The sequence below is a fragment of the Mauremys reevesii genome, linkage group 5, assembly GCF_016161935.1.
Source record: "Mauremys reevesii isolate NIE-2019 linkage group 5, ASM1616193v1, whole genome shotgun sequence".
Lineage (NCBI taxonomy): Eukaryota > Metazoa > Chordata > Testudines > Geoemydidae > Mauremys > Mauremys reevesii.
Window position 1 is genome coordinate 154,678 of NC_052627.1, and position 14,581 is coordinate 169,258.

The 14,581-nt window shown below is 50.0% G+C and overlaps 1 protein-coding gene across 4 annotated transcripts in view; it reads left to right on the forward strand.

Annotated features, from left to right (window-relative positions):
• Nucleotides 1–14,581, forward strand: part of LOC120405620 (major histocompatibility complex class I-related gene protein-like) — a 54,395-nt gene that overhangs the window by 13,060 nt on the left and 26,754 nt on the right. For 2 of the 4 annotated variants that reach the window (XR_005598724.1, XR_005598725.1), the window contains exons 2-5: nucleotides 9,321–9,596; nucleotides 11,320–11,595; nucleotides 13,253–13,354; nucleotides 13,756–13,924. Coding sequence is in view for 2 of the 4 variants with exons in the window: in XM_039539275.1 (XP_039395209.1) it covers nucleotides 9,321–9,596; nucleotides 11,320–11,595; nucleotides 13,253–13,354; nucleotides 13,756–13,781 (680 nt within the window). In the remaining 2 variants the exon portion in view is untranslated. The remainder of the gene's footprint in view (nucleotides 1–9,320; nucleotides 9,597–11,319; nucleotides 11,596–13,252; nucleotides 13,355–13,755; nucleotides 13,925–14,581) is intronic. The other 2 variants (XM_039539275.1, XM_039539274.1) reach the window with 1 other exon arrangement.

Here is a 14,581-nt window from a genome sequence, read left to right on the forward strand (position 1 = left end):
GTCCAGTTTTTCTAAATAGTCCCGAACCACTTCTTTCTCCACAGAGGGCTGGTCACCTCCTCCCCATACCGTGCTGCAGAGTGCAGCAGTCCGGGAGCTGACCTTGTTCGTGAAGACAGAGGCAAAAAAAGCATGGAGTACATTAGCTTTTTCCACATCCTCTGTCACTAGGTTGCCTCCCTCATTCAGTAAGGGGCCCACACTTTCCTTGACTTTTTCTTGTTGCTAACATACCTGAAGAAACCCTTCTTGTTACTCTTAACATCTCTTGCTAGCTGCAACTCCAAGTGTGATTTGGCCTTCCTGATTTCACTCCTGCATGCCTGAGCAATACTTTTATACTCCTCCCTGGTCCTTTTTCAAATCTTCCACTTCTTGTAAGTTTCTTTTTTGCGTTTAAGATCAGCAAGGATTTCACTGTTAAGCCAAGCTGGTCTCCTGCTGTATTTATTATTCTTTCTACACACCGGGATGTTTTTTTCCTGCAACCTCAATAAGGATTCTTTAAAATACAGCCAGCTCTCCTGGACTCCTTTCCCCCTCATGTTATTCTCCCAGAGGATCCTGCCCATCAGTTCCCTGAGGGAGTCAAAGTCTGCTTTTCTGAAGTCCAGGGTCCGTATTCTGCTGCTCTCCTTTCTTCCTTGCGTCAGGATCCTGAACTTGACCATCTCATAGTCACTGCTTCCCAGGTTCCCATCCACTTTTGCTTCCCCTACTAACTCTTCTCTGTTTGTGAGCAGCAGGTCTAGAAGAGCTCTGCCCCTAGTTGGTTCCTCCAGCAGTTGCACCAGGAAATTGTCCCCTACCCTTTCCAAAAGCTTCCTGGATTGTCTGTGCACTGCTGTATTGCTCTCCCAGCAGATATCAGGGTGATTAAAGTCCCCATGAGGACCAGGGCCTGCGATCTAGTAACTTCTGTTAGTTGCTGGAAGAAAGCCTCGTCCACCTCATCCCCCTGGTCTGGTGGTCTGTAGCAGACTCCCACCACGACATCACCCTTGTTGCTCACACTTCTAAACTTAATCCAGAGACTCTCAGGTTTTTCTGCAGTTTCATACTGGAGCTCTGAGCAGTCATACTGCTCTCTTACATACAACGCAACTCCCCCACCTTTTCTGCCCTGCCTGTCCTTCCTGAACAGTTTATATCCATCCATGACAGTACTCCAGTCATGTGAGTTATCCCACTGTAACGGGTTCGACTCACCCCTGCGGCGCCTCCTACTGGTTGCTCTGGGGAATTAGCTCTATTCCAGCCCGGAGCACCCTCTGCAGGCCGGTGATCCACCTGTTTGCTACTGGCCCGAGTCCCTCCCAGGACCCCGGTGCCTCTTTAACCTGTAACTGGGTTTCCCCCTCCCCAGGGAACCCCCACCTTCTATCCCCACCTTGCCTCAGTGTATGGCTACTGCCAGTCATTGTCTAGCCCCACACTCTGGGGCAGACTGCAGTATCAGCCAACTCATCCCTGGCAAGGAGGGTTTGGACCTGCTGCTTTGTCCTACCCCTGGGCTGCCCTCTGCAACCCCCAATACCTTTGGCCTATAGCTAGGCTGCAGCCTGGGGCTTTCCAGACTGGAGCTCCTCAGCCTTTCCCCAGCCCTGCTTCACTCAGGTACCTTCTCTCTAGTTTCCAGCAGCCAGGCCCATCTCCCTCTGAAGGCAGAGAGAGACTGCCTGGGCTCCTGGCTCATAGCCTTTTATAGGGGCCAGCTGTGGCCCGATTGGGGTGTGGTCCAGCTGCGGCTACTTCCCCAATCAGCCCAGCTTGAGAGCAGCAGCTCTCAAGCCCTGCCAAGCCGTTTTCAAACCCCTTAAAAACCCGGAGCAGGGATCTACCCTGCTACACACCTCCCCCCTTAAAACCCCCACCCCTGGGGATAGGGAGGTTTTTTGGCCTGGCTCAGCCGCCCATGTTCCTCCAGTGCCACTCGCTTCTTCTCCGATTCCTGCAACAGCTTCCTCAAGCGGACCTCCTCCTTTACGACAGCTGCATAGTCTTTAGCGAGTTCCACTCCACTCGCTTCAGACTCGCGGAGGGCCCGCTCCGCGGCTTCAAACCGTGCTTGCAGGTTTGAGTCCCCCAGGCCCTCTTCCCTCAGGGTCTGGGTTCCCTTGGTGGCTTGTCCCATAACCACCTGGGTCCATTTTGTTTCTAGGACCTGTTTCTTCTGGGCTCCTGCCTCCTGCGGGGCCCACTCCGTCTGGGTCCCTCTCTCGGTGACTGGTGGGGTGATGGTCTGGGTCCCAGCCTCCTGCGGGGTCCCCAGGATTGCCATCTCCGCTGGTGTCACCTTTTCTGGATCCAGCATGGCCCCTTCCGGACCTCCAGACACCTCCCTTGGCCGACCCTCAACATTCTTGAGGGGACAGTGCCTCCTAATGTGGCCCGGCTTCTGGCAGCCCCAGCAGGCTCCTTGCCTCCTCGCTGCCTTGGGCCTTCTCTGTCCCTTCATGGGCCTAGCCTTCCCTGGGCTGCCCTGCATCATGTTCTCTGGGCCTGGACAGTCCCTCCAGAAGTGGCCCGTCTGCCCACAAGTCCAACATGCTGGCAGCTGCCTGGGTTCCCTCACCCGGCAGACTGCCCGAGGGACCTGCCGCTGCCCCTTCTCTGGGTGAGGCACCCTGCTCCCAACCCAGTAGGGACAGTCCCTCCTTATATGTCTTTGCCTTAAACAGGCATAACATGTCCGGCGCTCAGCCGCGGGCCTCCTGGTCCCGGCTCTCCGCCTCTCCCATCCGTCTCCACCACGCCTCCGGAACTCCGTCCTGAGGAGGTTTACCAGGGCCCGCTGTTCCTGTACCAGCTGGCCCCACTGTTTCTGGAGGGCCTCCTGCACCTCCCACATGTCCCGTTGGGCCTCCCGGATCCCCTGCAGGTGGTCAGTCCCCTTTCTCTGGGGCACTGACACCGGGGCCCAACCAGGGACTGCATCTGGGGCCTCTGCATAGAAGACCCTGGTGTAACAGGGATCCATCACTCCCTGCCTCAGTTTCTCCACTGTCTCTCAAGTCTCTGCTTCTGGGCAACTGTCCCACAGTCCTTGCCCTGGCCCCTTGTATCAGGGGCGGACCGCTATGCCCACATTCTCCACCACGTGTAACGGGTTCGACTCACCCCTGCGGCGCCTCCTACTGGTTGCTCTGGGGAATTAGCTCTATTCCAGCCCGGAGCGCCCTCTGCAGGCCGGCTGTTTGCTACTGGCCCGAGTCCCTCCCAGGACCCCGGTGCCTCTTTAACCTGTAACACTTTTCAAACAAACAATCAAGCACATGGTCAGTATGGATGGTATCTCAGCATGTGGGCTCTGCAGTGTAGCTGGCCAATCCATTCCCAGTGAGTGACTGACCCATCTGGTTCTGCCTATGTCACTGCAGCAGGTGGCGAGCCCATTGGGTGGCAGGGTCTGAGCACTTGCAGCCCTGGGAGAAGAGATTTTTTGGTAAATCAGAACAATTTATTTATACCTGCTATTGTATTTTCCACTCCGTGCATCTGATGAAGTGGATTCTAGCCCACGAAAGCTTATGCCCCAATAAATTTGTTAGTCTCTAAGGCAGGGGTCGGCAACCTTTCAGAAGTGGTGTGCCGAGTCTTCATTTATTCACTCTAATTTAAGGTTGCGCGTGCCGGTAATACATTTGAATGTTTTTTAGAAGGTCTCTCTCTGTAAGTCTATATATTATATAACTAAACTAGTGTTGTATTGTAAAATAAACAAGGTTTTCAAAATGTTTAAGAAGCTTCATTTAAAATGAAATTAAAATGCTGATCTTACGCCACCGGCCCGCTCAGCCCGCTGCTGGTCTGGGGTTCTGTTTACCTAGGCCGGCAGCGGGCTGAGTGGGGCCTGTGGCCGGGACCCCGTCTGGCAAGGGTCCAGCAGCCAGAACCCCAGACCAGCAGCGGGCTGTGGCTTAGCCCACTGCCACTCAGGGGTTCCATCCACCGGCACCTGGGGGCAGGTGAGGGGGGTGCAGATGTCAGGGCAGAGGGGGGGCTGGGTATGGGTGGGGGTGCCAGAGTCAGGGCTGGGGTCGTGGAGGGGGGGTGAAGAAGTCAAGCAGAGGGCTGGGTGTGTATGAGGGAGGTACAGGGCCCAGGGCAGGGGCCTGGGGAGGTGCGGGGGGGCGGGGCTCAGGGCAGAGGGCTGGGTGACCACCCCCCTCAGAACACCCAAGTCCCTCGCTCCTTGTCCCCTGACTACCGCCCTAGGATCCTACCCCTTACCTGTCCCCTGACTGCCCCGACCCTTATCCACACCCCCACCCCTAGACAGACCCCCAGGACTCCCAGGCCTATCCAACTGCCCCCCGCCCCCTGACAGGACCCCCAGAACTCCCAACCCATCCAAGCCCTCCCCACTCCCTGCCTGCCCCAACCCCTCCACACCCCTGCCCCTGACAGGACCCCAGAACTCCCGACTCATCCAACCCCTCAGCTCCTTGTCCCCTGACCACCCCTCCAGAGACCCCGCCCACCCTAACTGCCCCCGGACCCACCTTGCTCCCAGTCCCTGACTGCCCTGACCCCTATCCACCCGCTGCCCCTCACAAACCCCAGGACTCCCATGCCCCATCCAACCCCCTGCTCCCTGACTGCCCTCCAGAGACCCCACCCCTAGCCACCACCAGCCCCGGGATCCCACCCCTCATCCAACCCACCCTCCTCCCTGTCCTCTGACTGCCTCCACCCCTTATCCAACCCCCTCGGCCCCGGACCCCTTACCATGAGGCTCCAAGCAGAGACAGATACGCTGCCCCACGGGAGCGCACAGCCCTGCCCCCCCCCAGAGCGCTGTGCGCGTGGCAGCAGGGTTCCAGGGGAGGGGCCAGCGGCTTGCCGTGCCGGGCAGGATTTTTAATGGCACACTGGAGTCCCGGCAGGCAGCAGCGTGCCATTAAAAATCGCTTTGCGTGCCATCTTTGGCATGCATGCCATAGGTTGCCAACCCCTGCTCTAAGGCCTGGTCTACACTGGGGAGGGGGGGGAATCGACCTAAGATACGCAACTTCAGCTATAAGAATAGCGTAGCTGAAGTCGACATATCTTAGGTCGACTTACCTCGCATCCTCACGGCGTGGGGTTGACTGACGCCGCTCCCCCGTCAACTCCGCTTCCGCCTGTCGCCACGATGAAGTACAGGAGTTGACGGCAGAGCGATCGGGGATCGATTTATCGTGTCTACACTATACACAATAAATTGATCCCCGATAGATCGATTACTACCCGTGGATCCGGCAGGTAGTGCCACAAGGACTCCTCGTTGTTTTTGCTGACACAGACTAACACAGCTACCATTCTGAAACCTGTGAAACATCAGTATCACAGGGTCTTTTAACATAAAGTATGTGCTCATGCATTCCTCTTAACATGTTCAAGGGTTTTTCCAACAGATCATGCACATTGTATATTTTTACAGTTCTTGGTATTAGCAACACATTAGTTACCAAAATCACCATTAGCAATAACAACAAATCCATTGCAAGTGTCCATCTACAAGCATTTCTGTTATGCCACGCCTTTTGCTTAATACCATTGGGTTTTGGCATTTTAGGGTTACCCGGTGGCTTCCCTTTGCAAAATTAAGTTATCTTTTTCCACTGGATCTTTTAAAAGGAAAGTCAGTGGATCCATTCACAACAGAAAATTTCTGGCTGTTAGGAACTGAAACTTTCTTGATTAAATCACTTCCTCACTTCTTGCAAAGACTACCCTGAAAATTTTTCTCTTCAGGAATCTTTCTAAGCACCAATTCACCTTTACCATGCTCCACAGAAGCATTGCTCTGCTGAGCCACTACCAGCTCCCGAGTTTCACTTACATTCAGAACCACCTTTGGCCCACCAGGCGGATTCCTACACAATCCCCTTTCAGGGAAGCTCACAGACTTACTAGACAAAAGGTTAGAGGTACTCTCTTTCCCTTTGCAATTTTTCTCACCTCACTGGCAACATGCAAGTTGTCAGGCTTAACACACATAAGTTTAGGAATCATTTCCTCCTCATTGCAAGTTTCCACACTGTCAGTGGATAATACAACCAAATTACCTGTATGCTTTCCTTGTTCCCCAGCTAGGGTATCAACTTGATTAGACAGAGTTGCTACCCCCTTTCCCAGCAACACATTAGCAACAGGCAAAATAAAAGCACCAGCATTGTCTAGTCTCTGGGACTTTGCCCTGACACGAACTGGATGCAACCTAGTTACAGTGTCATTCTCCCTAGCAGACACAAACTTAGGACCATTCCCTCCCTGGGCTTTAGTCAAATCCAAAATCAACTCTGGGACCACTGATAAATTGTCAAGTAGCATAAACGGAGAAGCACTTTCTGTCTGCTTCACAGACAAAGTTGGAGAAACCTTTCCCTTTAACAGACACAGAGCTTGGGATATTATTTCCCTTGTCCCAGCACACACGGCTGTTCACAGACAACTGCTTCATAGGCAAGTCAGTACCCCTAACAGACACAGGTACGTTCCCTTCACTGTTACAATTCTCCACACAGGTAACAGGTAAGGGATAGGGACACTCATTTTCCATTATCCTTCCCTTCCCAAACTGCTCATTAGACAAATCCACCAGCTCACAAGGCTGCCTAGGCTCATCCAGACTTTCCTTGCCTTCCTCTCTCTTGTCCCAGCACACAGGGCTGGTTACAGACAAATACTGGGAGAGTGGGGCAGCTTCCTTACCAGGCACATTACCACTCCCAACAGATAAACTGCTGCTCTTCACACTACACTGAACAACTTCCAGCAAATTACTGCTACCTTTTCCAGGTTTACTTTTACAAGCTGTACTACCCAATAATTTCCATCACCCATCAAAAATCTACCTTTTCCTTTCTCAGTTAGGGAATCTACCTATTCCTTTCAACCTGACCATCCACTTTAATCTTTGATTTAGTTGGGAATTGGTCCTGCTTTGAGCAGAGGGTTGGACTAGGTGACCTCCTGAGGTCCCTTCCAACCCTGATATTCTATGATTCTACAATTCTATGAATCTGCTCCAGAGAAACATTTTCCTGACCAATGAGTCCTCTCTGTGCTTGATCTAATTCCAGATTCACTTCTGAGACATTAGACAAACATCTGCTTACATCTGTGGTTCCAAATGAGTAGTTTCTAGGTATGATGCTGATGATTTGTATACCTGGCTCAAACTTTTCAGCCTGGTTGTTGCCCTCTGTCCCTCTCCCCCTAGAGAACGAAAGACCCACACACCCAGCAGTTTCCCCAATTTGAAAGGGTACAGCTTCCTTATTGGTTCCCCTGGTCAGGTGCCAACTCATTTCAAAAAGAACAGGAGTACTTGTGGCACCTTAGAGACTAACCAATTTATTTGAGCATAAGCTTTCGTGGGCTACAGCTCACTTCATCAGAGGCATAGAATGGAACATATAGTAAGGAGATATATATACATACAGAGAACATGAAAAGGTGGGAGTTGCCCAACCAACTCTAAGAGATTAATTAATTAAGATGAGCTATTGTCAGGAAGAGAAAAAAATTTTTTGTAGTGATTATCAAGATGGCCTATTTCAGACAGTTTGACAAGAAGGTGTGAGGATACTTAACATGGGGAAGTAGATTCAATTTGTGTAATGGCTCATTTTAAGTTTACCTCATAACCCTTTACAGGTAAGGCAATTAGGGTACAGCTGCTAAGGAGGATTCTATAACTAACTGAATGGTTGGGCAGTTACACAAGGGTGCTACCTCTCCTTATTTATCACACAGCCCACAAATCACAGACGATGCTGGTCAGCCTGGTTCAGGTCGGGTCCACACTGGCTGGGATTTCTTCCTGGAGGTTTAGGAAAACAGAGTTAATAAGATACATGCACCTCTAATTTTACTACTAATTACATGAAGAACTAAACAGTGTTTTCCACATTTCAAGGACTAAAATGACTACAAGGACAATTTTAACCAGCTGATTCTGGGAAACCGTTTAAGGAGAGTGCATTAGCCACTTTGTTAGAGGCTCCTGAAATGTGTTGGGTACATGATTCTGTGACACAGCTTAGTGCGCTTGGCTCTCACCTATGGCTGTGACACCAAATTGTATTTTAATCCCTTGTCATACATTTTTCCAAAATTGATTAGTGATTTTGGGGTGTCTGATATGCAGATGCCAGGTGCTCCCACTTTCTGATCAGGCATCCTTAAAAGGTCTCTGTTGGGCAACCATAATCACTAGTCATTGCTGAAAATCAAGGCATTTACCTCGATGTATCTAATGCGAGTGGTGGGGAGGGGTGAAAATATTTGGGACCCTGTGTGGGTTATTTTTGTTCAACCACAATCTGCCCTGTTTGCCAAGCTAGGGGTCTGATCCGTTCCCCACACGTTTCAGTCTTCCTTGTGATCCCCACAGTGTCCTCTGTTCACTACAGCCTTCCTGTCCCCTAAACTCTCCTTCTTGTCTCCATCCCAACATCTCTCCCCTCTCCCACCCCAGTCTCCCTCCCTGCCTCCTGGCTGTATTAACTAAGCGTGGTCTTGGTTGTGTGCGAGATGGGGGCCGTTGCTGTGATGATTAGCCTGGCTGTGGGAAAATGGCGTCCAGCTGAACTAAGGGCTGTCAGTGGTCTGATCCTTACAGGGAATCACCTTGAGACAGTGGCCATGTGAAAAAGAGGCCAAGCATCCGAAGTTGGTTCTTTGCCGTTCCTAGATTGAGTTGGGGGCACGGGGAGATGGGGCAGGGAAACAGAGTGACCCTGGGGATCCTGTGAGGTCATTAAACCAGTACAGAGGTTAGTGTGGGGGACACCTCCTGTACCCCCTCCCCACAGGGACATGGGGGTGCTGTGAATGGAGGAGGTGAGGGACCAAGTGACCCTGAGGACCCTGCAAAATTAATACAACCAGCGCAGGAGAGAGTGGGGTACAGACCCCCTGCACTCCCTCTCTTCTCCACAATGACCCTGACTACCAGAACTGGGGGGATCCTCAGAGAGCAGAAGAGAGCTGGAGGGGACAGACCCCTGCAGTATCTGGAGTACTCCCTTTGGGGTCGTGCCGCCCTGCACCCGCTGCAGGGAGCGTACAAGAATAAGCAGCAATGAGTTACTCCTGTAGGTTTGGGTTCCCTCCTGAAAGGAGCTGGCAGGGTATAGGGCCTAACAGCATAAGGGGGAACTCCGTTTCTCAGGGGAGGGAGGGCTCGAGGGAGGGCCCGGTAGCAAGGGGAGGACCCACTGGGCTATCTGCAGTGGGGTCTTGGTGAGATTTTCAGAGAGGCTGCTGCTGACCCTCAGCTGCTCTGATCTTGACCCAGCTCCCGGGGTCCTGCCTGTGTGTTTCAGGGTTTCACATTATCCAGATGATACAAGGCTGTGATCTCCGGGAAGACGGCATCATTCAGGGGGTTCACCAGGATTCATATGACGGACGAGACTTTCTTACCTTCGATATGGAGACCATGACTTGGGTAGCAGCAGATATTGGGGCTCAGATCACCAAGAGGAGATGGGATGCTGAAATATGTAACAACCAGCAGTGGAAATACTACCTGGAGAAGGAATGTATCCCCTGGCTAAGAAATTCTCTAGAGTATGGGAAGGAGACTCTACAGAGGAAAGGTAAGTCAGGGGGATAAACGCCACCCAGGAGGTCACTACTAGTTACATCTCCATTCCTTAGCCCCAGTTCCAAAATGGAGCAGGCGGGTAGGGGGCCGTTCAGCTAACCTTGCACCAGGGATGGGTGGGGAAACAACCCCTTCTCCCCCCCCTCCCCGCCCCCAGCTCTGCTGGAAAAAAAGGTAAGAAATTGAAAGTATTAAAAGCAGCTCACTGTAGAGAAGCTGCATCTCCAGAGCCACTTGACCAAATGAGTCCAAATTCACACCACAAATTCTACCTCTTTCCCCTGGTGTGGCGCAGCGTTATCAAGGCAATCTGCCTGTGCGTGTGCATGTTGGAGCACTCTGAGAAATAGAGTCTGTAGAGAAAGCTCCACACCACCTTAATTATGGAAGTGCCACCAGTTCTATGGACACCAGCTTCATTCACCATGTAATTCTTCCTCATTCATTGTCTGCACCATCATATTTCTTGTGTTACATCCAGCCCCTATGTTCCACCAATGACAGTAGTTTTGTCCTTGTTGCCTCTTTGTCCAAACTTCTCCAACAGTCATCTATGTGCTTCCTTCCATGCCATCCCCTACTCATGGAATTCCCCTCCCCATACTAATGTGGAAGAAGGCTCCCCTTGTCCTTAAAGTTTTCCCTCTCAAGACCTACCTTTGCTGCAATGCTTTCTTACTTATTACTTGATTCTTTTATCTATAAGACATCAGATAATCACACTCAGTCAAATTTATTACCAAAGCTTTTTAGTTAAAGATTAATCAGCACAAACATAGAAGGGAAGAGGTTAAATACTTTACTGTTCCATGGCAGGAGGACAGTTGCAGTGCAGTCAGCTTCAAAATGTTAACTCACTATTACCGATGTCTGTTACCATGGACACAAATTTCCCAGATTAGTTAGCATCATTACACACCCTAATCTTTCCCTTCTCAAACAGTTTGCGCTTGCTGTTCAAAGTTACTTGAAATTTGTACCCAGTTTTTTGCAACAATTATACTAGTTGCTTATTTCTCTCACAAACCTCAGCAGAACATTATTTTGTCCTTGTCCAACTTTACAAATGCCAAGAAGAAAAATCCATACACAGCAATGTAATTTATATTTCAGTACCAAGAGGCTGCTGAAATTGATTTTCAGCATAAGTTTAAATCCCTTTGAAATCCATAATATTGGGGTAAATAGTTTTGGTAACAACCTATGAGAAATTAGCCAATTAATATTAACTAGTTTGAGGGGCAATTTAGCACTGTGTGTCACTTTTTGTTAAACGGGTCCTTTCCATCTTTAATTGGTCAGTTTATCTAGTTCATTTTTTGCTCCATGGCTAGGGCAAGATTATTTCCTCTTTCATATCCAGGGACTGTGAGGAGATGGGCACAAACCTAGCATATGATTGACACCTGTATCTGGAGCTTAATGAAGCCTTTCAAGGTACTTGTGTCACTGTGGCTGGGAGCAGAGGCTTCTGGTTACCACATTAATAGAATTTGGTCAGGGACCTGGATTCAGGATTCACCATTGCTGATGCTGTGAATTCGGCACAGAAATTCTCTAACATGGTGGTTCTCTCTCATCAGAGGGATTCCGTCTCATGGACTCTCATCCTCTCCCACTGCTGGGGTCTCAGAATTTCATGCTGCAAAGCTCCAGCAAAGGCTGCCTGGATTAGACCTTGAAAACAACTAACTTCAATTTTGTCTTTTTCCCAGTGCGCCCAACAGCTAGAGTGAGTGACAGGGCATCTCATGACGGCCTCACCACCCTCTCCTGTAAGGTCAGTGGGTTCTACCCACGGGACATCACCGTGACCTGGCTGAGAAATGGGGAGAGCAGACAGCAGGAGACCTACTCTGAAGGCATCCTACCCAGTGGGGACGGGACCTACCAGACCTGGGTGGCAATGGAGATTGACCCCACGATCAAAGCCAATTATTCATGTCATGTGGAGCATGAAAGCCTGTTAGAGCCACTCTCTGTCCCCTGGGGTAAGGAGTTTGTGTGTGTGTCTGTGTTCCTAGTGGGAGAGGGGGAATCTATTACTCTCAACCCCTGAAAAATTCTCATTTCGATGTATAAGCTGAAGCTGGAATTTCCTGAGGGTCTGTGAGGCCCTGTCCCCTTTGGCCCCGTCCCTCTGCAGTCAAGTTCTTGTGCTAGAGTTGGGACCCACAGTGCCTGGGGCTCATGCCTTGCTCTCCAGGTTGCTGCTTCTGGGGCTGTTGGATACGTCTCAGCAATACAGTGTCTCTGAAAGGAGAAGATTAACAATGAGACATTCAGGCTGGAAGAGAGCAGTCTGAGCTCCTGCATAGCCCAGGGCAGGGAATCACACCAGGGACCAACCTGGTAGCCTGTGGGCAAACTAGATCTGATCCTTCAGAAGGAGATGCCCATTCCAGATGTAAAGTCTCCAAGGGATGGAGAATTTACCACATCCCAGGGGAAGCTCAAATCTGCCCCTTATTTACAGTCAGAATTTGTCTTGCTTCAGCTTCCAGCCCATTTTCAACTTGAGCAGGTTCTCAGAAACACAGCTCTGGGGGCCCTTCATTCTACCCATGTGGCCAGAGAGAGATGTTTAATGTTGGGAGCAGCTTGTTTCTCTGTGCAGTGATGCTGGAAGAGAGGGTGTGGCCTTGGAATGGAGCGAGGAGGCAGGTTAGAGTCCTGCATCAGCAGCGAGAGTCTCCTATGCCCCTAGCACAAGAAAGTCTTGGAAGTATTTTTTACACATGGAGCTGCCTTCCAGCCATCTTTTTGCTTGGTTAATTCAGATGTGGAATAATGCAGCATTTGGAAGTGCAAACCATTTCTAAAAGGGCAGCCTGCACTGGAAATCTGGTCATCAGATGGTTTCACATCATAATCCTGCTACCACGTCCCCTGCCAATTTTTGTGTCATAAACCACATTTCCTTATTCTTGTAGAAATATTTTTCATTTTTCAGTATTATGTGCCTCTTTCAGACAACAAGAGAAGCTGATTAATGAAACTAAATGTATATAGAGAACTCAGGATTTAACAGGTTTATATAAACCAAGAACAGTATTAAAATATCTCTATCCTTTCCTGTTCAATTCCTGCCTCCTCTAAAAACACGCATTGTGTCTATAACTCCAGTCATGGCAGGGAAATCCAGAGCTTTGAGGTCAGTTTCCAGTTTGTCACCAGAATCGCATGCTACTGTGTTCCATTAGTCATGAAAGTCAACGTGGTCAAGATGAGGTTAGGGGCTGGGAGCCAAGACTCCTGGGTTCAATTCTTGGCTCTTGCCCTGACTCTCTGTGTGACCTTCAGCAAGTCTTTCCCCCTTCCAATTTAGAGATGATACTGACATCCATCCTCCCCCACACAAAGGTTTATGAGGATTGATTAATGTTCTAAAAGTCTTCTATTTTAAGTGCTACATATTTATTATGAATTGAAGTAGTAGAGGCTGTGTCCAGGACTTTCCATGGTGGGGTGCAATGCATGGTAGCTGCATTGGAAGAGGTGGAGGGTTGCAGGACTCAGCCCTAACCTGGGGAGCTGACTGACTGATCCCTGCAGTGGGATGAAAGGGTGGTTTTGTTTTGTTTTGTTTTGTTTTTTGGAGGGAGGGGACATTTTTCCCCATTGATCATTCTCTCCATTCCATTTCAGAACCAAATAACACTCTGATTCCCATTGTGGCTGGAGTTATCACTGCAGCTGTCCTGATTGGTGGTATAATCGGAGTAGTCGTCTGGAAAAAGAAATGCCCAGGTAAAGAGCCTGGGATGGGGGGATTCCCTGCACACCCGCCTAAGGACAACAGCAGTACAGGAGCCAGTGTCAGTGCAGTGTAACTGCCCCCATTGCGGGACTGAGCTAACGACCCCCAATGGGAGCTGCTGGAGGGCCAGACCCAGAAACTGGGTGGGGTTACAATTTATATGAGGCTAGGTTTTCTGAAGAGCTCAGCACCCAGTGCACTGAGGTCTTTGGAAACTGGCTCATTGTGTCTTTCTCTCCTGCCGATCATGAGCGCCTCAGTCCTTGAGTCCATTACTGAGCGCCAGGGGTCTGTGCTGGGCCTGGGGCCCTGGTTCTGAGCTGCGGACACAGATTGGAGTCGGTTCCTGCCTTGGGAGCTGCATTCACTGACATTTGCCTTCTCTCTGCAGGAAGAAAGGGAGACACTACGCTGTAGCAGGGTAAGTGACAAGAGACCCATCGCCTCTTTTCAAGTGGCCACCTCTGAACAGCCATCAGTATTTGCTTGAGGATTTTAGCCTGGAGCCACTGACAGGAGATCCTCGCTCCCACTCATAGGCCTTGTCTGCACTGAGAATTGTAAGGAAATGTCCAACTATTGCTCTGGTACCATAGAATTGTAGGACTGGAAGGGACCTCGAGAGGTCGTCTAGTGCAGTCCCCTGCACTCAGGGCAGGACTAAGTTTCATTTCTTGACCATCCCTGACAGGTGTTTGTCTAGCCTGCTCTTAAAAACCTCCAGAGATGGAGATTCCACAACCTCCCTAGGCAATTTATTCCATTGCTTAACCACCCTGACAGGAAGTTTTTCCTAATGTCCAACCTAAACCTCCCTTGCTGCAATTTAAGCCCATTGCTTCTTGTCCTGTCCTCAAAGGTTGATGAAAACAATTTTTCTCCCTGCTCCTTGTAACAACTTTTTATGCACTTGAAAACTGTTATCACATCCCCTGTCAGTCTTCTCTTCTGCAGACTAAACAAACCCAGTTTTTTCAATCTTCCCTCATAGCTCATGTTTTGTACACAGTTAATCATTTTTGTTGCTCTTCTCTGGAGTTTCTCCAATTTGTCCACTATCCTTCCTAAAATGTGGTGCCCAGAACTGGACACAAAACTCCAGCTCATGCCTTATCGGCGCCGAGTAGAGTGAAAGAATTACTTCTCGTGGCTTACTTTCAACACTCCTGCTGATACATCCCAGAATGATGTTTGCTTTTTTTGCAATAGTGTTACAC